Consider the following 26,416-nt stretch of genomic DNA (forward strand, 5'->3'; position numbering starts at 1 on the left):
TATCGTGTGGCAGGCACGAAGATACTCTATGCTCAAGGAAGTCAAGGAAATTTCCTTTACGAAAAGATCCTGGACCGACCGGGAATCGAACCCGTCACCCTCAGCATGGTCATGCTGAATACCCGTGCGTTTACCGCCTCGGCTATATGGGCCCTGTTAGGGTGTCTGTTGAGCAGATTATCCCCCTATGGTTTAGAAGGAAAAAAAAAAAACACACACACACACACACACACACACACACACACACACACACACACACACACACACACACACACACACACACACACACACACACACACACACACACACACACACACACACACACACACACACACACACACACCTGAACCTGAACCACTGTGATGCGGCTCAGCAACTGCTTTGTCAGGCAGTTTCTGAGTGGGAGACGGATATCGCCATCAGATCGGACCCATACCGAGTACCCGCCGGCAACGGCAACTGGGTCGCGGATGGGACCAGAAAAATGGCGGCGATATGGACGACGGGTAAATACCCCGTTCAGGAGTTGGTGTCTACTACCTATGAGGGCTTCGTGGTCGCCAAAGTAAACGGGGTCTTCTTCTGTAGCTGTTATGCGCCTCCGCGGTGGCCGATCGAGCAGTTCACGCAAATGCTGGACCGCTTAACGACCGTGCTCACAGGGCGAAGGCCGGTGGTAATAGCGGGCGACTTTAATGCCTGGGCCGTGGAATGGGGAAGCCGTTTCACGAACCAGCGGGGTCAGATCCTGCTAGAAACACTGGCCATCTTAGATGTCGACTTGGCTAATGTCGGTACCAAGAGTACCTTTAGTCGAAACGGAGCGGAGTCAATTATTGACGTGACCTTTTGTAGTCCTGGCCTAACAAGTATTTCGAACTGGAGAGTAGATGATGGCTACACTCACAGCGACCACCTGGCGGTTCGCTACAGTATCGACTACAATAACAGCAGACAGCGGATAGAAGAAGAGGCGGCTAGGCCAAGGCCAAGCCCTCGCAGGTGGAAGACATCATACTTCGACGAAGGGGTATTTAGGGAGGCGCTCCGCCGTGAGCGAAACTTAATCGGTTTAGACGGCGACGAGCTGGTAGCGGTGCTCTCACGTGCGTGTGATGCGACCATGCCTAGGCGAGTCCACCCTAGAAATGGGAGGCCACCGGCTTACTGGTGGACCGACGCGATTGCGGACCTGCGCCGCGCCTGCCTACGGGCTAGGCGGCGGATGCAGCGAGCACGATCAGAGGAAGAGCGAAACGAACGGCGGGTGGTGTTCGCCGCTGCAAAAGCCGCGCTTAAGACCGAGATAAGAGCAAGCAAAAAGGCCTGCTTTGAGGGTCTCTGTCAGAGTGCCAATACGAACCCGTGGGGTGACGCCTACCGGATCGTTATGGCCAAGACGAGAGGTGTGATGGCTCCTACAGAGCAATCTCCAGAGATGTTGGAGGGGATCATTGGAGGACTTTTTCCGCGTCATGATCCTAGTCCTTGGCCTCCTTTCGTAGGACAGCCGGGGACTGGGGCTGGCGATGAGGAGAGGGTCACCGATGTGGAACTTGCGGGGATAGCTAAGTCCCTTAGCGTAGGTAAGGCCCCAGGTCCGGACGGAGTTCCGAACTTGGCCTTAAAAGTAGCTATTGCAGAGGCTCCCGAGATGTTCAGGTCTGCTATGCAGAAATGCCTGGACGAGGGAGTTTTCCCAGAAGATTGGAAGAGGCAGAGCCTGGTACTATTGCCAAAGGCGGGGAAACCACCCGGAGACCCGTCGGCATATAGACCAATATGCTTGATTGACACGGCGGGGAAGGTGCTCGAAAAGATCATCCTCAATAGAATGTTGCGGTTCACCGAGGGCGAAAATGGTCTTTCGAGTAACCAGTACGGCTTCCGGAAGGGGAGGTCCACCGTAGACGCTATCTTGTCGGTTACAAAAACCGCCGAGAAAGCACTCGAGCCTAAGAGGAGGGGAATTCGCTTTTGCGCGGTAGTGACTCTGGATGTAAGGAATGCGTTTAATAGCGCCAGCTGGTCTGCTATTGCCGATGCGCTCTTGCGTCTGGGGATACCGGAGTACCTGTACAAGATTCTCGGAAGTTACTTTCAGAATCGTGTACTAGTCTACGACACGGAGGTGGGTCGGAAGTGCTTTCACATAACCTCAGGAGTCCCGCAAGGTTCCATCCTGGGTCCGGTGTTATGGAATGTCATGTACGACGAGGTGTTGAGGTTAGAGTATCCAGTGGGAGTGGTGATTGTCGGATTTGCCGACGACATTACGCTCGAAGTCTACGGTGAAACGATCGAGGAGGTAAAGTTGACTACCAACCACTCGATTAAGGTTGTGGAGGCGTGGATGCGGTCCAGGAAACTGGAGCTGGCTCACCACAAGACAGAGGTGACGGTTGTTAACAACCTGAAGTCGGAGCAGCAGACGGAGATCAGTGTAGGAGACTGTACTATCCTGTCAAAGCGCTCCGTCAAACACTTGGGCGTGATGATCGACGATAAGCTTACCTTCGGTACCCACGTCGATTATGCCTGTAAAAGAGCCTCCACAGCTATTGCGGCACTGTCCCGGATGATGTCCAATAGCTCTGCGGTGTACGCCAGTAAGCGCAAGCTTCTGGCTAGTGTTGCTACATCCATACTTAGGTATGGCGGCCCGGCGTGGGGCACCGCGCTAAGTACTAAATGCTACCGACGGAAGCTGGAAAGTACTTACAGGCTTATGTGCCTGAGGGTTGCGAGCGCGTACCGTACCGTGTCACACGACGCTCTCTGCGTCATTACTGGTATGGTGCCTATCAGCATTCTTATCAGTGAGGACATGGAGTGCTTCGAAATGCGCGGCACAAGAGGCATACGCAGGACTGTCAGGATGGCCTCTATGGTCAAATGGCAGCGCGCGTGGGACAGTTCCACCAAAGGAAGGTGGACCTATAGGTTGATACCGAGGGTAGATAGTTGGATTAATAGGCGCCATGGGGAAGTCACATTCCACCTGACACAGGTCCTTACAGGTCATGGTTGCTTCCGACAGTATCTACACCGTTTCGGGCATGCGGATTCTCCCGAATGCCCAGTGTGCAATGGTTCAGAGGAAACGGCGGAACACGTTTTGTTCGTGTGCCCGCGTTTTCGCACAATGCGTGACCGCATGCTTGCCACATGCGGGGAGGACACAACTCCGGACAACTTGGTCCAGAGGATGTGTAGGGATGAGTTTGGCTGGAACGCCGTTTCAACGGCTATTACCCACATCGTCTGGGAGCTACAGAGGAGGTGGCGCGTGGACTCGGAGAATGGCTAGTCCAGATGCTGTACAAGAGGTGGTCCAGGGGTTCGGAGTCGGCTTCGTAGGTCATACCGGTGCCCTGCGGTCGAGATCGACCCTTACAACGATTAAGTGGCCGCGGAGAGGAAGTCCCGGTAGCGGTGCTGTCGTGGCGTCGGTCTACTGGGTTGGATCCAAGCCCGCGGTTGGAAAGGGGTCCCCGGCAAGGGTCGGGGCAGGTGGAGACCCTGCCGTCAGCAACCTACGGATGCATCTGATAGGGCCTGAAGGGTAGTGATACCCTTCCTTTGCGGGCAGGTCAGATCGGGTTGCATGTGGGCATCAGTTCTTGATGTCCGCTCAGCAGTAGGGCGCGGGCGGGGTTGACTCTGCCCGCCTTCCGAGGACAAAGGGAGTGGCGAGGACCACTCGGGAAACTGGCTAAGCGCCAGCATGCTACCGTGATGGACTCTCCAAAGCGAGTCATCGATGTTCGTTGCTGCAGGCTACGCAGCTAACCTTGTGGGTGCGATGTGCACTAGCCCCTCTCTGAAGCAATACCTTCTTGGTGGTTCCGGAGAGACGTAGGGTTTGGCGACCATAGGAATGGTTTAGTGGGTACGAGGAGAGAGTAGTCCTGGATTTTACCTTTGTTGTAGAAGACGGCCTGTCAGACCTACACTACCCTAACCTTCTGTTAGGGTGTCTGTTGAGCAGATTATCCCCCTATGGTTTAGAAGGAAAAAAAAAAAAAAAAACACACACACACACACACACACACACACACAGACACACACACACACACACACATCCAGACATCATCTCAATTCGTCGAACTGAGTTGATTGGTATATGTGACTTGAACATATAGCCTTTCAGTACACTTTGGTGTACGAGAAAGGCAAAAGCATGAGAAACATTAATAGTTAATTATGCAACGAGTTGCAAAAAGATGATTTTTTCATCACGAGTCGTTCATTTGCCCAACGAGGCTTGCCGTATTCTAGAAATATTCCCCGAATGAAGGAGGAGGAGGAGCTTCTGCAAGAATTCTGCAAGTAACTTCCAGAAAGATAACAAGGTCACAAAATTCCTTCATGATTTCGAAATGCTCATATGATTCCGAAATTTGCCGCATTTGAACTCCACAAAACTTCAAATAACAACACTACCATATTTCTCGGATTCTCCTGCTCCCATCTATAGCATTTTGTCTTGATCTTTTTCAGCTTGCTTTCATATTTTCCTTCTCCTGAAATCGCCTACCAGATGCGCCCTCTTTGAATGGTTATTTTTCAATGCACACCAACCAACCGAGCTAACCCCGCATTTAGTCAATCCGTTACTGATCCAGACACTGATGGAGAAGCTGTCGGCTGGCACCCAGCGGGGATACAGGGGATGGCCAAAATGTTTGGGATAGGCAACTTCTTTTTCTCTCACAAAAAAGTTCAACATGCTGTAACTTTTCATAGAGTGCATTAAAAAATCTCAAATTTTGACTGTTTATCAACCTGTTATATGTGCATCATTGGTACAAATTTGGGCTCGATTGAATAATTTTTCGCGAAGTTAGAACCGATCGGGTAAAACACTATATTTTAGACAACTCATTTTTGAGCTGTCATATCTCTCATATTCTTCCTTTAATCTAAATAGGCTACAATATATCTGAATAAAGATAACTTGAGAACAGAAGTGAAAAATCTTTGAACATCAACACTAAAATTTATTGACACTGACTTAAAAGAATTACATTTTTTCGAGAAAAATCCAAAAAGTGTCAATCCATGAAAACTTTTTTCAACGTTTGAAATGTACCTATGTTTTAATAGTTTGTGAAGCATTTGTATATTGTTAGTGTACGTTCAAAATTTCATTCAATTCGATTCACTGGTTTCCGAGATATGACAGCTCAAAAATGAGTTGACTAAAAAATAGTGTTTTACCCGAGCGGTTCTAACTTTGCGAAAGATTGATCAATCGAGCCCAAATTTGTACCAATGATGCACATATAATAGGTTGACAAACATTCAAAGTTTGAGATTTTTTGATGCACTCTATGAAAAGTTAGAGCATGTTGAACTTTTTTGTGAGAGAAAAAAAGTTGCCTATCCCAAACATTTTGGCCATCCCCTGTAGGTACAGAACGCAGGAAGATCAAAATGGTGACCCTGCGGACGTGACCCTTCTCCGTATGGAGAATGAATCCCTCGTGCCGGAGAACCCGGACCGAAGAAAGGATTGATAAGCAGTTCGAAAGACGGCTACGTGCGCTCGTATGATGTAGTGGAGAGTAAGATCTCGAAACCAGCTGTAGAAAGGAAGCTGGATTTGTGGCAGATTGGACCATTGAATACGAAACTACGAGAAGTTGTTCCGAAGGCTCCAGCGCGGAAAATATGAGAGCAGAACACAAGTATACAAGTATACCATATACGGCTATCATCGAACGGAAGTGAAAAAGGATCTTGAGCTGTATGCCAAATTCCGTTCGATGATAGCCGATTATCTCGTCAAAGCCTATGCACATGAAGCGGCAACTTCTAAGCTGCTAGCGTTGCATTGCAGTGAGGTTGCCGAGGAAGAAGAAGTTTTGTCTGGTGTAGAACGCCAGAGCAGAGGTACGAGGAGTGTGGCTCAACTCAAGGTTGTCGAAGAGGCCCGATATGCTCACTGCCTTTGCTGGTGGTAATATGCAAACAATCCGTCAGAGAAGTCGACCGTGCTCGTGATCATTGGTTAGACGAGCTTGCCATGCTCGACGCATTTCGTAAAAAAATGAACGAGATGATATTTCGGGATAGTTCCCAATAGCGGTGGTGGCCACTACATCGAAGATTATTTCGACAACATAGATACTATGGAGCAAGCTGAGAAGTAGGCGAAAGAGATACGATACGTCCACTTCAGAGGTGTGTTTGAGTTTAGCAACTGGATCTCGAACTTCCTGGATGTTAGAGAGTGAAATAAAGATCGGTACGGTACGGTTGAGCGAGGATAAGGATTCAGGATCCGCGCTAGTATTGGCGTTTGTATGTAAGCTTGTAAGCACCGAGTTCACGTTTTCCACCAAACTGAGAGACGAGTCAGGCGAGAAGCTGTCTATCAAGAGGATTCTGTTGAGCTGCATGATGAGCTTTCGCGACCCGGTAGGTCTGTCCTTAAAAAAAAACTGCTGAATAAATACCTGTGGCGTATCGAATGTAAGTGAGATCAGCAGATCGACGAACAGTGTACGGAGAAGTGGTATAACTATACCTGGAGACTTCCGAAATTAAGAAGTTCGTATTCACCGCCACTGTTTGCGAGGAGCATTTTTGTATGATACGATAGGCTACAATTACTAGTTATCGTGAGCGCAAGTTAGGAAGCGTACATTGCCATTGCATACACTACCCGTCGCAAGTATAGGCTCACAAAAAGTATTGCAACAATATTGCATCACATTGCAGAAATGGGGAATTGATCATCTCATCATACAAAAATCCAGCTCACTACTTTGAATATAGTGCTCCACCGATTGCTTTCTATTCTTTTGACAAAATTACATCATTAAAAATACCATAAAACAACACGTTTGTACAACAAATGAAGGTTCTAAGGATAACGGCAAAACATTTTCTGGATCATACTTACATTTTGTGAACCAAACACGCTCAGAATAAAAAAAGAAATGTTCCACGACCTCAATTCACTACTTGACTTAATAACCTGCAGCAGAATTCCTACCACTCCACTACGCTTGTCCATAACACTTTCTCATCATTAGAGTAATCAAAAGTGTAACTGAGTTTTCTCGCTTCTCCTCGGCGTCTAGTTAATATTTATAAAGGCACACCAGAAAATGGTTACATCATTCACGACGGCACTACCTACCTAGCTCATCATTTGCACACCCACGTTCGTACGGTACTCGTCGTCCGTCCGTCCATCCGTCTATCCTGCACAACAAACGCGCCGGTGGTGATGTCCTTTCACGAAGCGCACTGAGCTGGTACAATCGCAATGCCGCGCCACGGCAGGGGGACTGGGTGGAAAAAAGCTGTGTCTTCGAAATGGCTACATCCTAAGATAATATTACTTTGGAACTCCGGGGAAACTTCCCCTGCCTCGGAGAGTTCAGTCTCGCGGAGCCCCGCCGCCGCCATTCGAGGATAATGATATCGTTTATTAAGTTGATAAAGGACGATAACGACGATGATGAAGAGATGCTGAATGGTAGATAAGGTTGATTATACTTGATTTTTGCTTCTGCTTTCGCGTTCCCTTTTTGTTTTCGTCTTTCATACTCCTTGTGTAAGCGGTAATGGCTAGTCGTCATCGCGCGTCCTTCGAGTGGAAATGAGAAAATCCGAGGGGAGGTAGCATAATAAAATTGCCAGGCAGCAGATGTTTCAATCGGTACTGCCTTGGCACTTATTGCGGTGCTGCCATTCATTGGGGTGTTTTTAATAATTGAGTAAAAACAGTTGGACTCCAAGCTGGCAACACTGACAAAACAACCGACCAAAATGAATTGATTGCGACGAGTGGGATTTGAATCGGAAATGGATTCCATTTTCACTGTTCATTGAGGAAAATAATAAGAATTTTATGGCATTAATCAAACGTAAATGCGTTCGTGATACGCGCGTCCTTCGTTGATCCTTGCCCTCGGAACGATAGCATAATAACTTGTTTGGAAACAACCTGTTTCAGAACGAAACGAGCTGAATGGCGTTATAGGAATTAACAGATGTCATCTCCGGGGCTGGTTTCGGTCCTCAGATGGGGCTAGATAATTTGCATTTGCTGCGCTGTTCAATGATCAACCGAACAGTGTTCATGAACAACAGAATAAACTTCAAGCTTACTTTAGTACAGATGTTACTTTTGCATTCGCGCAGAATCCCGAGGTGGCGGAAGGAGAAGTATGCACCGTGATATACCATGTTGCAGCACGGCACGCGACAGAACGTAGAACAGTACAAACAGAAGCGGAACTACCACACTCACCTCTTTTGGGAGATCAAACGCCGCCTGGAAGAAGTAAGTACGAGCAAATGTAACTGTTCACTACTGTGCCGTTCTCAAGAAACACGGAAGTTCTACCAGATGCTCACAGTAAAGGCTGGGTATGTTGCGCAATTCAGATCCCATTGTGATCCACTAGCCTCTGCCCAGCAACTCCTATCCCTACCTTCGCGTGGTACCGGCTAGAAACTATGAGCAACCTTAGGGAAGATCGGGTAATCAACCCCGGTGGGAACTTTGGTCGTAGGCTGACAGGGAAGAGTGAAGGGGGTCGTTTCTGCAAACCTGAGCATCTGTTCTCCAGCACACATTGTAACGGAACATCAGCAGAAATCAACGGCAACGACCCCAGCGAACAAAAAGGACTTACGTACGCGGAACTGCCAATCTCTGGAGAATTTCCAGAGATGACTCTTGGAATAACTACAAGAGTAATTATTCGAGACAAAAAATCCTGGAAAGAAGTCTTATCTCCGGAAGAAAACTAGAAGGAATTCCATCAAAATATGCCGAAAGAATTGCTAAAGTAACACCAGAGGAACTCTAAGAGGGATTTTATGGAGGGAGAACCCCTGAGAAAAGCTAGGAACAATCTCAGGAGCAATTCACGGAAGAACTTCTGGAGAAATTCCTAGAAAATTAGCAGGAGGAACTTCTGTAGTTACACCAAGTTGATTCCATATAGGAACTACAGGAGGAATCTCTGGAGGGTCAACAGCAGAAGAAACCTGTAATAACTCCGAGTAAAATCCCCAGATCCGCTCCAGGGGTACCCATGGAAGAATTCCAGGGGAAATCGCTGGATTCATTCCAGGGGAATTTTCGACTAAATCCTGAAGGGAGCTGCTGGCAGAAATCCAGTATGAATATTTGTGAGGATCTCCCGGAGGAGCTCAATGAGAAATCCTTGAAGGAACTGTTAGAGAAATTACTAGGAGACTCCCTGGACGACATCCAGGATGATTTTTGGAAGAAATTTAAGAAGCAATCGCTGAAGGAATTCCGAGAGTAAACCTTGGAGTAACTCTTGGAGGAACTACTGGACGAATTATTGGGGGAAACCACGAACGAACTGCAGGAGCAATATCTGGAAGAACTCTTGGAGGCACTCCAGGAGGAATTATAGCGTGACTCCTGGAGAATCGTGGAGGGGCTTCCAGGGAATGCCTAGATAAATTTGCGGAGGAATCCTTGGAATTCCTGGAAGAGGAACTGAAAGAGAGATTCCTGGAGGGAATCCCTGGACGTAGTTGACGTAAGCGCCACTTTAGTTTTCAACACACTTTTGAAATTCTAACAATGATTAATGAAAAGTTTTTGATTTTTTTTTTCACGTTGATGTCTAGCTAGTGGTTAGATCTTGGGTTCTATTGAATAAAACTGGTCACAATTATGCACATTTGATAGATATTAGCTTGTGAGTGCTGACATTGTCAATGGTGGTTCCGTCAACTATGCGATTATGGGCAGTGGTGTAATCACTGAACGACCTCCGGAAGAAATTCCGGGAGAAATTCTAGGAGAACTAACTGGAGCAACTCTAGACGAAACATCTGAGGGAATTCCCGAAGGGATTCTTGGCATAACTCCAGAGGTAATTCGTAGAAAAGGTCATCCCTGGAAAAATAATAATAGAGGAATTCTAGCAAAAAACCCGATTGGATCAACTCCTGGAGAAATCCCTGAATAATTTCTAAAGAAATACCTGGAAGTACTCCAAAGGAAATTCCTGAAGGAAGTCCGTTGTAAATCTTTTCGACTAAACCGGAAATAAAATCCCAGGAGGAAATCCTAGGCAGAATTCTCAGAGAAATGCCTTCAAGAACACCCGGGAAAACCCTGGATCAACCCCTGCAGGAATCCCTGGAGGAACCATGAGGAAAGAAAACTACAGAGGAGCCCCTGCAAAAATTATGAAAAATCTTTGTCTGAAATTAAAAATAAAACATAGAGCAACTCCAGGACAAACCCCTGGAAAAATCTTTCGAGAAACTTTGGGAAAAGTTCCTGGACAAACGTAAGTAGCAATTCCAGGTACCTAAGAAATATGTTTTAATGCTCTGCGAAGAAACGCATAGAAAAGCACTGGAAGTAATTCCTAAAGGATCTCCAAGAGGACCTGAAAAAAAACTCTCAAGAAACGATAAACTTGGGGTCCTTCGGCCTTGTAGTCTTCAGAAACATTAAACTATCGCCAGTCGCTCGGTCGGCCACCACCGCCAAAACCACGCTGATGCTGTGTGCATGAAGCAAGATTTCTCCAGCCTGTTGTAAAAAATACAAAAGAGTGACTTGTGAAGCGCTAAGAAAAATCTCTATAGCATCTACAGACGGATTCCCTAGAGATGTTTTTGGTTTATTTCTTATGAAACTGTAGATGAAATCCCTGGACGGAATTCGAGCGGAAATCCTGGAATGGGGAATCCTGGGGAAAATGAGCGAGAATGCTTGGAAATAATATAGGAGGAGTCCCTGCATGAACTACTGGAGAATTCGCTGGATAGAGAAATTCTTTGAGGAAAATTAATTCCGGGAGAAATCTCTGGAGGGATTTAAGCACAAATTCCTGGATGAATGTTAAGAGAAACTCCAAATCCAAAAGTTACATTGAGAGCACCCGCATACTTGCTGATCTACTGAAGGACCGCGGGTTCGGCATCGTAGCGCTGCTGGAGGTGTGTTGGACAGATTCATGGTGCGAAAGTTTAGAGGTAATCATACCATCTACCAGAGCTGCGGCAACACACGCTAGCTGGGAACAGCTTTCATCGTGATTCAGCAAAATAAACGTGCACAGCCCACACTGATGATGACAAGGACGCATTTTACGCAAGTACGACCGCTGCTCAATCCACGACGTCAAGGTCATCATAGGAGATCTAAACGCTCAGGTAGGCCAGGAGGAGGAATTCAGACCAACGATTGGAAAGTTCAGCGCCCACCAGCAGACGAACGAAAACGGCCTACGACTCATTGATTTCGCCGCCTCCAAAAATATGGCCATACGTAGCACCTTTTTCCAACACAGCCTCCCTTACCGTTACACCTGGAGATCACCACAGCAGACGGAATCTCAAATCGACCACGTTCTGATTGACGGACGGCACTTCTCCGACATTATCGACGCCAGGACCTATCTCGGCGCCAACATCGACTCCGACCACTATCTGGTGATGGTCAAATTGCGCCCAAAACTCTCCGTCATCAACAATGTACGGTACCGGCGAACGCCACGGTACGCGCAGAATCTCGAAGCCGCGTTGCCAGACGAGGGCGAGCTCGATGTGGCCCCTCTAGAGGACTGCTGGAGTACAGTGAAAGCAGCCATCAACGACGCAGCAGAGAGCACCATCGGGTACGTGGAACGGAATCGATGGAACGAATGGTTCGATGAAGAGTGCAGAACGGTTTTGAAGGAAAAGAACGCAGCGCGGGCGGTAATGCTGCAGCAAGCGACCCGACAGAACGTGGAACGTGACAAACATTACAGAGCCGCTTCTTTCGAGAGTAAAAGCGCCGCCTGGAAGAAGCGGAGTGCGGAGTTCCAACTGCTGTGCCGTTCACAAGAAACACGGAAGTTCTATCAGAAGGTCAACGCATCCCTCAACGGCTTCGTGTCGCCAGCCGAAATATGCAGGGAAAAGGACGGAGGCCTCTTGACGCACGGACGTGAGGTGATCGAAAGGTGGATGCAGCACTTTGATCAGCATCTGAATGGCATGGAGAACGTAGGCACGGGAGACCACGGCAACGGAGGAAACGATGACGCCAATGCAGTGGAAGACGGAAATGAACCAACTCCCACGCTGGGGGAAGTTAAGGATACCATTCACTAGCTCAAAACCAACAAACAACAGAGAAGTTGGCCACCTGTCTGCACCGGTTGGTAGTCAGAATCTGGGAAACCGAACAGCTACCGGAGGAGTGGAAGGAAGGGGTGATCTGCCCCATTCACAAGAAAGGTGACCATTTGGAATGTGAGAACTTCAGAGCGATCACTATTTTGAATGCTGCCTACAAATTGCTATCCCAGATCATCTTCAGTCGTCTGTCACCTAGAACAAATGAGTTCATGGGAAGTTATTAAGCTGGCTTCATCGACGGCCGGTCGACAATGGACCAGATCTTCACCGTTAGGCAAATCCTCCAGAAATGTCGTGAATACCTGGTTCCATCACATCACCTGTTCATCGACTTCAAAGCGGAATGCGACAGTGTTGACCGCACAGAGCTATGGAGAATCATGGGCGAAATCGGCTTTCCTTTGAAGCTGAATAGACTGATTAAAGCAACGATGGACGGTGTGCAAAACTTTGTAAGAGTTTCAGTTGAACTACCCCGTCCATGCGAATCTCGCCGGGAACTGCGACAAGGTGATGGACTGTCATGCCTACTCTTCAACATCGCTCTGGAAGGTGTGATGCGACGAGCCGGGCTCAACATCCGGGGAACGATTTTCACAAAATCCGGTAAATTTGTGTACTTTGCGGACGACATGGACATTATCGCGAGAACATTTGGAACGGTGGTAGAGCTGTACACCCGCCTGAAACGCGAAGCAGAAAAGGTCGGGCTGGTGGTGCATGCCTCAAAATCAAAGTGGGTACAAGCTGACAGGCGGAACCGAACACCACCGGATCCGCCTGGGTAGTCGATACTGTCATACGTCGCCTTGAAAACGATGAGACGATGATGCGTCGGATATTGAAATAGAAAACACGCATTTTTCTTTATGAATTTGGCAATCAACAAGACAAAATTGTCTATTTATTAGCTTTAATTTCAATATCGAGCACCATCTAAACTAGAAACTGTTTCCTGAGCAGAATGTGATGATAAAATTTAAATAATGATTATAAATTTATCTCTTCATATATCATCGCACATTTCTTTTCGCCCTAAATCAACCACCCTATCCCCGTGATGCAGAAGCAAGGTTGCAACCATTCATTTGCAAAGATTTACATTCATTTGCTTTTATCTCAGTTCAGAAGCATGCTATCGAAAAACAATGTATGGATGAATTTAACCTTGTAGTTTTATCTGAAAGTTTGCCGAATAACATTGGGGTCGCAAACGTATACCAAAGTCGTGAGCGAGCTGTGAAGGCAACTTTCCACAGCGTGAATGAAATTTACATTCACCGCGTGGAGAGTTGCCTTCACAGCTCGCTCACGACTTTGGTACATGTTTACGACCCCAATGTTATTCGGCAAACTTTCAGATAAAACTACAAGGTTAAATTCATCCATACATTGTTTTTCGATAGCATGCTTCTGAACTTAGATAATAGCAAATGAATGTAAATCTTTGCAAATGAATGGTCGCAACCTTGTGCAGAAGAACCCAGCAGGAAAGCAATGTAAACCATATTCTCTATTCCCAGATCGTCGCTTACATTACCAACCAGTCAGCCAGAAGCAGTACAAGCAGCACCATATTTCTCTTCGCCACTGTGGGTTCCTTCCCTGGCTACAAGGACTGCCCCCAGAGAAGCAACGCGTTTGTAATGTACGGCGTACTTATTCTTTTCTTCTTTTCTCCCCGTCATTTTTTCCTACAGATTGGCACAAATAATTGCACTGCCCGCTATCGCACACTTAGTGGTGGCCTGGGGGACGAATCGCCCACGCCATCGCCCACGCCGTCTTCCGAGTACGACGACATCCTGCTGCAGAAGCAACTGGCGGCAGCGCACCAGCATCACCATCACCAGCTCCAAGTTGGGGACCACCTCCTGCACCAGCACCAGCATCAGAACGGCGGCAGTGGGGGTAGTTCCGGGATTGGCAGTCAAAGTGGCCAAAGTGGGACCCTCGGGACGCTCGGTTCCGGGAGTAATGGCTCCGGGGGCATCGGGAGCGGAGGAAGTGGTAGCGGCGGCGGAGGAGGAGGAGGACTGGGAATCAGTGGTAGCGGCGGTAGTACAAAGAATGGAGTCAACAATCTCAAGAACCTGAAGGCGGCCAAGAATCGGAACAATCTATCATCGTCGCTGGCGGCGGCGGCGTCGCACAATAAAAATTTAACGATAAGTCAACAAATAGCTTTAGTACATCATGTAAGTAGCTATAACGGGGGTGGCTTTTCTTCCTGACATTGGTTTTTCTTCCTGTTCCGGTCGACGACGACGACGACGACGGTTCGGTTCGACAAACTTCATCATTTGACTTATGGCACTTTTCTTGCTTCATTGCCACGATTTATGGAAAGTTTTTTTTCTTACTTCCTTCCTCGGTTGATTTGGCATCCTTAAACAGTGCAAATGCTTCCGCGCTTTCGCATCATGATTTGGACTTGCTGGGTTTGGAACAGCATGCAGTTCGGTCGTGGTGTTTTTGCGAACGTCGATGTAATGAATTTTCCGCTGCTATTCTTCTTTACTGGCAGCTGTTAGTTGGAAGCAAGAAAAATCTCAAGAACTTGTCCTGTTTGCTGAAGGCAAAACGGGAAGAGCGATCCATGTTTTTTTTTTTCCGTTGCACCAGAATTTATGCAAAATTTTGCATTTCTGTCTTATTTTCTTTCCAAGAGAATCTGGCGGAGTGATGAAATTCTAACGAGAACTTTTTCGTCTGCTTTTTCATCGCCTCATGTCGCTCGTCGCGCGCTCGATGAAGAAGATACATTAGCGAAGTTAAACGCGTCACGCTTCAGCGAATGTGAAGCTTTACGACACGCTGATAAGCTTATTAAAAAGTTGAGCACAACAGTTTTAAGTTTTGCTACGACATGTGGGGCACATACACATTACACACTTTTGGGATGAAAAGCACAACATCGTAAAATAATGTTTGCTTCTGCAGTTTAAAGAAAATCATAATTCAAGCACTGAATTACGACCTCCATCCAAACGATTGCTCTTGCATAGCACTACTTCTCGGCGAATCAAAGATGAGCCGATTTTAAAGAATACTTTGATGAATCGTCATCATTTTACTCCTACGCTGTACGGATAATGCTCTTAGGGGACTGCAGCTGTCCACGAGAATTGTTTTTGCAAATCTTCCTTTCGACACAGTAATATGTGAGCCACAGTCGACCGTGCCACACGATATACCTTACCTGTCAGTCCTGGGCACCCACGGTGCACAGTGGCGGGCCTCCATACAAAAGTCGGACAAAACCTCAAATGTTAACCGAAATTGCTAAAATTCACAGGTTATGATCATTTTAGTTCCCTAAATCTATTTCTGATATGGAACTTATCATATATTTTGATTTTACTATATTAGGGTGGTTCAAAATTTTGAAATCTGCTGATTATGGAAAGCATGTAAAAATAATCGATAATAATCACGATGTGCTTTCTGAACGTAGGTTTTGATTAACCTTTTAATTAGTGGGTTCTTAAATCATGTATTGGTATTGAAATAAACTTTAATTGTGTATTTGTTGCTGTTAGGGTGGTCCAAAGTCTTCAAAACTACATAAATCATTAGAAAAAATCATTTATCTACGGTTTCTTTCAATGAATCAATGCAGATACACACCAGTGTTGGCTGACAAGACGTGGTCTATTCTCAAGGACTGCCCATAGACCACGTGACATTTTACGGTGGGTGCACGGAGGTGTGTAATGCAATCATTATGGCATGGGATCAGATAGTCTATTATAGTGAACTGCGTAAAATTTGAACTGCTTTTTATCAATCTCGTTTCAACAACTTCATATATTCTCTTCCGAGTTTGGGTTGTAAGGTACATCGATCCCTGCTATCACTTGTCGAAGCAACCGAAACAACCCTGTCTATAAAGATTTGGCAATTCATATTCGCAATATTGAAAGGAGTTTTTGATAAACGATCATCAGAGATCGGTAATCATATTTATAAACAGTAGAGTTCCAGCAAATATTTTAAAAATCTTTATCACTCTGTGTGTCGTTCAGAAGAAATGTGTTTAATGAAACTGCATGAATAACATATAATAAAACTTCAAGTTTAAAAAACCAATATAAGGGGTTTCACTGAAGAGCGTAAAATGTTCGTTTCATAAAATTGCGATTAAAATATTCAAAGATTGCCTTGGTGATCGCAACGTTTACGCAGAAAAATATTTAACGTAGCGTTTAACGCCGTTTAGTGAATTCCTTTAGAATTTTATAGATGATTGTTGCTTTGAACTGTAGCGATGTGCGTGTAGAAAAGAAACGCGTAGATGTCGACGAATTTGTGTCACTATATATTGAAACTTCGATAGGAATTCGTGAAGAGATTGCTTCCAAGGTTGTTGAGCAATTCTAACGATTAAGATGAATCGAAGAAACGGCCAGTTCAAGAAAATCAATGGTTTGTAGTTATTTTTACATGTTTTTCACGGTTGGTTTTGTCTTTCTTTTATTTTGAAGGTTAAAAGAGTTAGTTGTATCTGGTGAAGCAACATGTGATTAGTGTCTAAGAAAATAAAGGCTTATTCATACTTAGTCATCACTCCTTTCCTCTCCAGCTTACTGTTTTTAACTGGAGCACCCACCTTCTTGTGTTTTTCTGTCAAAAAATAAAATAATATTTAAAAAATAAAATAAAAAAAATTGAAGCTGTGGCCATTACATTATCAGACACAACACCCCCCCCCCCTAATGACCATCTGACTTGGTGAAAGTCTCTTACAAGAATGAAAATTATACTAAATTGTTAGTAGTCAATTTGAACTATGTTAAGATAAAATTTACGGGGCAGCAGGGACGGATGTCCTGGGGCCTGACGCACCCCCCCGCTTGCGAGTCAGCCGCGTAGTTGCCGGCTAAGAATAGGACTACTAACCCCAATTCAAGGTGTCAAGCGACCCGTGCCGAGGAATGAGTGATCGAGGGGGTGAAAAAGATGCTCGATCTTTAACGGAGCCTGTGGGGCACCTGGGCACCCCCCACAGTAAGCTGTCCCTTACCGCGTTAATGCAGAGCTCTGGCGTGGTGGACATTCTTTCTCGTGCGACTCGTGGGAATAAAATATGAGTAATAAACAATCTTCAAAAACAAGTGCAACAGGTAGTAGTGGTGCGATCAACCCCTTCGCAAGAAGCGGGTTGATGCGGTCTCCAACAAGGAGAAGCGAGGAGTCAGGTGCTGGAAGCTGCTTACGCAGCTCAAGCGTGGGAGCTCCTGTCCACTCCACGGCAAGCCAGCCGGCGGAGGTTATGGACGGAGCATGGTTGCTGAGGGCCATCAGCCAAGTAGCAGGAAAAGGACGGCCCGCATTGGAGGTAGCTGAGCAGCAGCTTGGCAAAATAATCGACTTCGCGACAACTAAGTCGAATATAAGCAAGGACCTGAAAACGGCCTTGCTTCGGCTTAGAGCGTCAGTCGATGAGGCCAAGCAGGAGCACGCGGTCGCGTTGCTGGCTGCGGCAGCGGCGGAACCCGCAAAGGAGAAAGCCTCTAAGCTTACGCAAACGGAGGCCTTCTCCTTCGCGGGTAGTCCGAAGAGTGTGGAAGCGAATGCTCGTGACAAACGTGACAAGCATTCGCAGAAGCGGGCGAGGCAGCCGTCAGGTGAGGAGCTGTCTGGCGGTGCCCGCAAGGCCAGGCGCATAATAACCCCGAAAGCCGGTGGTTATGCCGGAAAGTCGGACCCCAGCCAGGGTTCCCGGAAAGCTGGGAAGGGTGGGCCTAAAAAGGCCGGCCCGTCTCGGATGGATGGGAACAAGGGGTTGCGACCAATGGTGGGCCCTCAGCAGCCACAGAGCAGGGCGGTCCAAGGAGAAGACCCTCCTTGGACAAAGGTGGAGCGGAAGAGGAAGAAGAAGGGGAATCCGCAGGTAGAAGCGCAGGTCGCCAAGCCAAGGCGTAGGAAGGCAGGTGCCAGGCGCGAAAAAGGTGACGCAATCGTCATCAAGACCGAACAGTCGAAATACTCGGACGTCTTGAAGGCGATGAGGTGCGACGCCAAGCTCGAGGGTCTTGGAGCCGACGTACGCAGTATCAGACGTACTAGTACGGGCGAAATGATCCTGGAGCTTAAGCGCCAGAAGGATCACAAGGGCGCCGCCTACAAGAGGCTGGCAGAAGAGGTCCTTGGAGATGGAGTGGAGGTGAGGGCTCTTACGCATGAGGCGACTCTGAAGGTCAAAGACCTAGACGAGATCACCGAAGCGGAAGAGCTCGTCACGGCACTGCGGCAACAGTGCGATGTTCAGGTGGCCGCCACAGCCGTCAGGCTGCGGAAGGGGCCAGCAGGGACACAGATAGCTCTGGTTCAGCTACCTGTGGCGGATGTTAAAAAGTCCGTTAAAGTAGGGAGTATTAAGGTGGGCTGGTGTGTTTGTCACCTGACATTCCACGAGCCACCTGAGGTTTGCTTCAGGTGTCTGGAACCAGGACACAAGTCGTGGGACTGCAAAGGCCCCGACAGGCGCAAACTGTGTAGGCGATGCGGCGCTGAAGGTCATAAGGCCCAAAGCTGCACGAGTCCGCCCATCTGCATGATCTGTACCGGGAAAACCTCGAAAAACAGACATGCGATGGGTGGTCCAGGGTGCCCGGCCTTTAAGAAAGCCGCAGTGAGCAACAAATCACAGTGCAGGTAACGCAGCTGAACCTGAACCACTGTGATGCGGCTCAGCAACTGCTTTGTCAGGCGGTTTCTGAGTGGGAGACGGATATCGCCATCATTTCGGACCCATACCGAGTACCCGCCGGCAACGGCAACTGGGCCTCAGATGGGACCAGGAAAATGGCGGCGATATGGACGACGGGTAAATACCCCGTGCAGGAGTTGGTGTCTACTACCTATGAGGGCTTCGTGGTCGCCAAAGTAAACGGGGTCTTCTTCTGTAGCTGTTATGCGCCTCCGCGGTGGCCGATCGAGCGGTTCACGCAAATGCTGGACCGCTTAACGACCGTGCTAACAGGGCGAAGGCCGGTGGTAATAGCGGGTGACTTTAATGCCTGGGCTGTGGAATGGGGAAGCCGTTTCACGAACCAGCGGGGTCAGATCCTGCTAGAAACACTGGCCATCTTAGATGTCGACTTGGCTAACGTCGGTACCAAGAGTACCTGTAGTCGAAATGGAGCGGAGTCAATTATTGACGTGACCTTTTGTAGTCCTGGCCTAACAAGTAGTTCGAACTGGAGAGTAGATGATGGCTACACTCACAGCGACCACCTGGCGGTTCGCTACAGTATCGACTACAACAACAGCAGACAGCGGATAGAAGAAGAGGCGGCTAGGCCAAGGCCAAGCCCTCGTAGGTGGAAGACATCATACTTCGACGAAGAGGTATTTAGGGAAGCGCTCCGCCGTGAGCGAAACTTACTCGGTTTAGACGGCGACGAGCTGGTAGCGGTGCTCTCACGTGCGTGTGATGCGACCATGCCTAGGAGAGTCCACCCTAGAAATGGGAGGCCACCGGCTTACTGGTGGACCGACGCGATTGCGGACCTGCGCCGCGCCTGCCTACGGGCTAGGCGGCGGATGCAGCGAGCACGATCAGAGGAAGAGCGAAACGAACGGCGGGTGGTGTTCGCCGCTGCAAAAGCCGCGCTCAAGACCGAGATAAGAGCAAGCAAGAAGGCCTGCTTTGAGGGTCTCTGTCAGAGTGCCAATACGACCCCGTGGGGTGATGCCTACAGGATCGTTATGGCCAAGACGAGAGGTGTGATGGCTCCTACAGAGCAATCTCCAGAGATGTTGGAGGGGATCATTGGAGGACTTTTTCCGCGTCATGATCCTAGTCCTTGGCCTCCTTTCGTAGGACAGCCGGGGACTGGGGCCGGCGATGAGGAAAGGGTCACCGATGTGGAACTTGCGGGGATAGCTAAGTCCCTTAGCGTAGGTAAGGCCCCAGGTCCGGACGGAGTTCCGAACCTGGCCTTAAAAGTAGCTATTGCAGAAGCTCCCGAGATGTTCAGGTCTGCTATGCAGAAATGCCTGGACGAGGGAGTTTTCCCAGAAGCTTGGAAGAGGCAGAGCCTGGTACTATTGCCAAAGGCGGGGAAACCACCCGGAGACCCGTCGGCATATAGACCAATATGCTTGATTGACACGGCGGGGAAGGTGCTCGAAAAGATCATCCTCAATAGAATGTTGAAGTTCACTGAGGGCGTAAATGGTCTCTCGAGCAACCAGTATGGCTTCCGGAAGGGGAGGTCCACCGTAGACGCTATCTTGTCGGTTACAAAAACCGCCGAGAAAGCACTCGAGCCTAAGAGGAGGGGAATTCGCTTCTGCGGGGTAGTGACTCTGGATGTAAGGAATGCATTTAATAGCGCCAGTTGGGCTGCTATTGCCGATGCGCTCTTGCGTCTGGGGATACCGGAGTACTTGTACAAGATTCTCGGAAGCTACTTCCAGAATCGCGTACTAGTATACGACACGGAGGTGGGTCGGAAGTGCTTTCACATAACCTCAGGAGTCCCGCAAGGTTCCATCCTGGGTCCGGTGTTATGGAATGTCATGTACGACGAGGTGTTGAGATTAGAGTACCCAGTGGGAGTGGTGATTGTCGGATTTGCCGACGATATTACGCTCGAAGTCTACGGTGAAACGATCGAGGAGGTGAAGTTGACTACCGACCACTCGATCAAGGTTGTGGAGGCGTGGATGCGGTCCAGAAAACTGGAGCTGGCTCACCACAAGACAGAGGTGACGGTTGTTAACAACATGCAGTCGGCGCAGCAGACGGAGATCAGTGTAGGAGAATGCACTATCCTGTCGAAGCGCTCTGTCAAGCACTTGGGCGTGATGATCGACGATAAGCTTACCTTCGGTAGCCACGTCGATTATGCCTGTAAAAGAGCCTCCACAGCTATTGCGGCACTGTCCCGGATGATGTCCAATAGCTCAGCGGTGTACGCCAGTAAGCGCAAGCTTCTGGCTAGTGTTGCTACGTCCATACTTAGGTATGGCGGCCCGGCGTGGGGTACCGCGCTAAGTACTGAATGCTACCGACGGAAGCTGGAAAGTACTTACAGGCTTATGTGTCTGAGGGTTGCAAGCGCGTACCGTACCGTGTCACACGACGCTCTCTGTGTCATTACTGGTATGGTGCCTATCAGCATTCTTATCAGTGAGGACATGGAGTGCTTCGAAATGCGCGGCACAAGAGGCATACGCAAAACTGTCAGGATGGCCTCTATGGTCAAATGGCAGCGCGCGTGGGACAGTTCCACCAAAGGAAGGTGGACCCATAGGTTGATACCGAGGGTAGATAGTTGGATTAATAGGCGCCATGGGGAAGTTTCATTCCACCTGACACAGGTCCTTACAGGGCATGGTTGCTTCCGACAGTATCTACACCGTTTCGGGCATTCGGATTCTCCCGAATGCCCAGTGTGCAATGGTTTAGAGGAAACGGCGGAACACGTGTTGTTCGTGTGCCCGCGTTTTCGCACAATGCGTGACCGCATGCTTGCCACATGCGGGGAGGACACAACTCCGGACAACTTGGTCTAGAGTATGTGCAGGGATGAGATTAGCTGGAATGCCGTTTCAACGGCAATCACCCATATCGTCTGGGAGCTACAGAGGAGGTGGCGCGTGGACTCGGAGAATGGCTAGTCCAGATGCAGTACAAGAGGTGGTCCAGGGGTTCGAAGTCGGCTTCGTAGGTCATACCGGTGCCCTGCGGTCGAGATCGACCCTTACAGCGATTAAGTGGCCGCGGAGAGGAAGTCCCGGTAGCGGTGCTGTCGTGGCGTCGGTCTACTGGGTTGGATCTGAGCCCGCGGTTGGAAAGGGGTCCCCGGCAAGGGTCGGGGTAGGTGAGATCCTGCTGTCTGCAACCTACGGGTGCATCTGATAGGGCCTGAAGGGTAGTGATACCCTTCCTTTGCGGGCAGGTCAGATCGGGTTGCACGTGGGCATCAGTTCTTGATGTCCGCTCAGCAGTAGGGCGCGGGCGGGGTTGACCCTGCCCGCCTTCCGAGGACAAAGGGAGTGGCGAGGACCACTCGGGAAACTGGCTAAGCGCCAGCATGCTATCGTGATGGACTCTCCAGTGCGAGTCATCGATGTTCGTTGCTGCTAGGCTACGGCAGCTAACCTTGAGGGTGCGATATGCACTAGCCCCTCTCTGAAGCAATACCTTCTTGGTGGTTCCGGAGAGACGTAGGGTTTGGCGACCATAGGAATGTGTTTTAGTGGGTCGAGGAGAGAGTAGTCCTGGCTTCTACCGGCATTGTAGAAGACGGCCTCATCCCCACACTACCCTAACCTTCCTGTTAGGGTGTCTGATGAGCAGATTTATCCCCCTATGGTTTAGAAGGAAAAAAAAAAAAAAAAGATAAAATTTAAACTTCAAACAATAGCACTTCCTCCACAACCATGCGGTTCCATTGTGACCTGATAGAAAAAAAAAATTCGCGCTTAGCGCAAAAATGCGCAAACAGTGACCTATATAGCCAAAAACTAGATAACATTGCGCGTCAGATCCGGGATATGGCGTCGTTTTCTGATGTTTCCTAAACAAGTACTGGATCTCTTTAGTACGAAGTTTTTCTCCAAAATTTCATAAAAGTCAATATATTTGCATATTGTAAAAACATAATAATTTTGTGATTAAATTCCAAACAATTCCTGAAATGTAATGGTTATTCATACCCAAAAACACAAAAAATATTGTCACATTATTCAAGTCTTCCTAACATTTACAACGAACTCATGAAGGAAGCTCATAAAATAAAGACAATAAATACTAATACTGTAGCACATAAAACATCATCTTTGAAAAAATCTACAAGACTCAATTTTCGACCAAATGACTTGAAAATTTGGGCTTTTCTTAGTTGAAGTATCTATAATGGAAGAAAAATATAAGAAAAATAAAATATTGAAGTCGATTTTTGAGGTTTTGTCCGGCTTCCGGCCACTGTGCGGTGGTGCAGAGGGCCGAATTGAAGGATCTCCATGTTGGGCGATTGCCCGCCATCGCCTCGACCTGTGCCCAGGTCAAATTTCTGTCGACTTGCTTGATTTCGATGTTGAGGCTGCGCCGCCAGGAGCCTCTGGGTCTGCCTCTGCTGCGATGACCTGCTAGATTCCAATCTAATGCTTGCTTGCAGATTTCGTTTCCGCCCCTGCGTAGAGTGTTTACCCTCCTCCACTTTCGCTCCCGAATTTCTGTCGCTATCGGTTTTGGATGGCATCGACGATGGAGCTCCATATTGGAGATCTAATTGTGAGGCCACTATGCACGAGTTATATACCGCAAGCATCTATTGATGAAGACTTGCTGCCGTTGAGTGTTCTCCACTGATACACACTAGGTTTACTGGCGTATAGCAGTACCATCGGCCACCATTTGGCTACCAAGATGTGGGAAGCTTTCAACATTCTCCACTGCTAGCCCAGCTACCGTGAAGTTGAAAGGGTTGACCGTTTTGACATCCAACGATTTGGTCTTGTTGACGTTGATGGTAAGACCTGCCGCTGAGGAGCGATTGGCAAGATCATCGAACTTGCTCTGCATATCAGAGCGCCGTTGAGCAAGGAGAGCAACGTCATGAGCCAGTTCGAAGTAATTTAGGTACATACATTTATTTGTTCAACATCATTAAGACAAGACATAATCAACAATAGTACGCCACAATACTCGGTTTGTGGCTGCCGCTCTCCATCCTCGGTCGCGCCCAATGCTCGCCAAGTCACGCTCCACCTGGTCCGCCCATCGTGCTCTCTGCGCTCCACGCCTTCTTGTGCCAACCGGATCTGTTGCAAACACCAGCTTTGCAGAGTGGTTGTCCGGCATTCTTGCAACATGCCCTGCCCACCGTCAGGGATGGGAACACTCACTTTCAAAGAATTACACTCACTTGCTATTTTCTCAGCTCAGAAGCGTGCAATCAAGAAATAATGTATGGACGACTTCTGCCTTGTGGTTTTGTTTAAAATTTTGTCGAATAGAGTAGAGGTCGCACACGAGTCCCAAAGGCGTGACAGAGCTGTGAAAGCGACTCTCCACGAGGTGAGTGTAATTTACATTCAACTCGTGGAGAGTTGCCTTTGCAGCTCCCTCACGACTTCGGTATGCGTGTGCGAACCCTACTCTATTCGGCAAAGTTTTAGACAAAACCACAAGGCAGAAGTCGTCTAAACATCGTTTCTTGATAACACGCTTCTGAGCCGAGTAAATAGCAAGTGAGTGTAACTCTTTGCAAGTGAGTGTTCCCATCCTAGCCCACCGTATCCTTCCGTCTTTGGCCACCTTCTGGATGCTGGGTTCGCAGTAAAGTGCAGCGAGCTCGTGGTTCATCCTTCTCCGCCACACACCGTTCTCCTGCACACCGCCGAAGATCGATCTTATCACGCGTCGCTCGAAAACTCCGAGTGCTTGTAGGTCCTCCTCGAGCATGGTCCATGTCTCGTGCCCGTAGAGGATCACCGGTCTTATTAACGTTTCGTACATGGTGCATTTGGTGCGTGGGTGAATCTTTTACGACCGCAGTTTCTTCTGGAGCCCGTAGTAGGCCCGACTTCCGCTGATGATGCGCCTCCGAATTTCACGGCTCACGTTGTTGTCAGCCGTCAGTAAGGATCCGAGGTAGACGAATTCCTCCACCACCTCGAAAGTAGCCCCGTCTATCGTAACATTACTACCCAGACGGATCCGGTCGTGTTCGGTTCCGCCTACCAGCATGTACTTTGTTTTCGAGGCATTCACCACAAGTCTGACCTTTGCTGCTTCGCGTATCAGGCGGGTGTACAGCTCTGCCACCGTTCCAAATGTTCTCGCGATAATGTTCATGTCGTCCGCAAAGCACACAAATTGACCGGATTTTGTGAAAATCGTTCCCCGGCTGTTGAGCCCGGCTCGTCGCATCACACCTTCCAGAGCGATGTTGAAGAGTAGGCATGACAGTCCGTCACATTGTCGCAGTCCCCGGCGAGATTCGAATGAACTGGATAGTTCACCCGAAACCCTTACGCAGTTTTGCACACCGTCCATCGTTGCTTTAATCAGTCAGCTTCCCAGGAAAGTCGTTGTCGTTCATGATTCTCCATAGCTCTGCGCGGTCGATACTGTCGTATGCCGCCTTGAAGTCGATGAACAGGTGATGCGTTGGGACCTGGTATTCACGGCATTTCTGGAGGAGTTGCCGTACGGTAAAGATCTGATTCGTTGTCGACCGGCCGTCGATGCAGCCGGCTTGATAACTTCCCACGAACTCATTTGTTTTAGGTGACAGACGACGGAAGATGATCTGGGATAGCACTTTGTAGGCAGCATTCAAAATAGTGATCGCTCTGCAGTTGTTCCAAATGGTCGCCTTTCTTGTGAATGGGGCAGATTACCCCTTCCTTCCACTCCTCCCGTAGCTGGCAGGTGGCCAACTTTTCTGGGCCCATCTTGATGAGTTCAGCTGCGATACCATCCTTACCAGCTGCTTTGTTGGTTTTGAGCTGGTGAATGGCATCCTTAACTTCCCTCAGCGTGGGAGTTGGTTCATTTCCGTCCTCCGCTGCACTGGCGTCGTCGTTTCTTCCGTTGCCGTGGGCTCCCGTGCCTACGTTCTCCACGCCGTTCAGGTGCTGATCGAAGTGCTGCTTCCACCTTTCGATCACCTCACGTCCGTCCGTCAAGAGGCCTCCGTCTTTATCCCTGTATATTTCGGCTCGCGGCACGAAGCCGTTGCGGGATGCGTTGAGCTTCTGATAGAACTTCCGTGTTTCTTGGGAACGGCACAGCAGTTGCATTTCTTCACACTTTGCCTCTTCCAGGCGGCGCTTTTTCTCTTGAAAGAGGCGGGTCTGCTGTTTCCGCTTCTGTTTGTAACGTTCCACGTTCTGTCGAGTCCCTTGCTGCAGCATTATCGCCCTCGCTGCGTTCTTCTCCTCCAAAACCGTTCTGCACTCTTCGTCGAACCATTCGTTCCGTCGATTCCGTTCCACGTACCTGATGGTGCTCTCGGCTGCGTCGTTGATGGCTGCTTTCACTGTACTCCAGCAGTCCTCTAGAGGGGCCTCATCGAGCTCGCCCTCGTCTGGCAACGCGGCTTCGAGATTCTGCGATTATGCTGAGGCGACATCCGGTTGCTTCAGTCGCTCTAGGTTGTACCGTGGCAGTCGCCGGTACCGTACATTGTTGATGACGGAGAGTTTTGGGCGCAGTTTGACCATCACCAGATAGTGGTCGTAGTCGATGTTGTCGCCACGATAGGTCCTGACGTCGATAATGTCGGAGAAGAGC

The 26,416-nt window shown here is 48.6% G+C and overlaps 1 protein-coding gene across 1 annotated transcript in view; it reads left to right on the forward strand.

The window, feature by feature from the left end:
- The window catches only part of LOC109400126 (uncharacterized), a 195,983-nt gene that overhangs the window by 140,524 nt on the left and 29,043 nt on the right, over positions 1-26,416 (forward strand). The window contains exon 11 of the mRNA XM_062846218.1: positions 13,854-14,351. Coding sequence (XP_062702202.1) covers positions 13,854-14,351 — 498 coding nt within the window. The remainder of the gene's footprint in view (positions 1-13,853; positions 14,352-26,416) is intronic.

Source organism: Aedes albopictus, chromosome 1, assembly GCF_035046485.1.
Source record: "Aedes albopictus strain Foshan chromosome 1, AalbF5, whole genome shotgun sequence".
Classification (NCBI taxonomy): domain Eukaryota; kingdom Metazoa; phylum Arthropoda; class Insecta; order Diptera; family Culicidae; genus Aedes; species Aedes albopictus.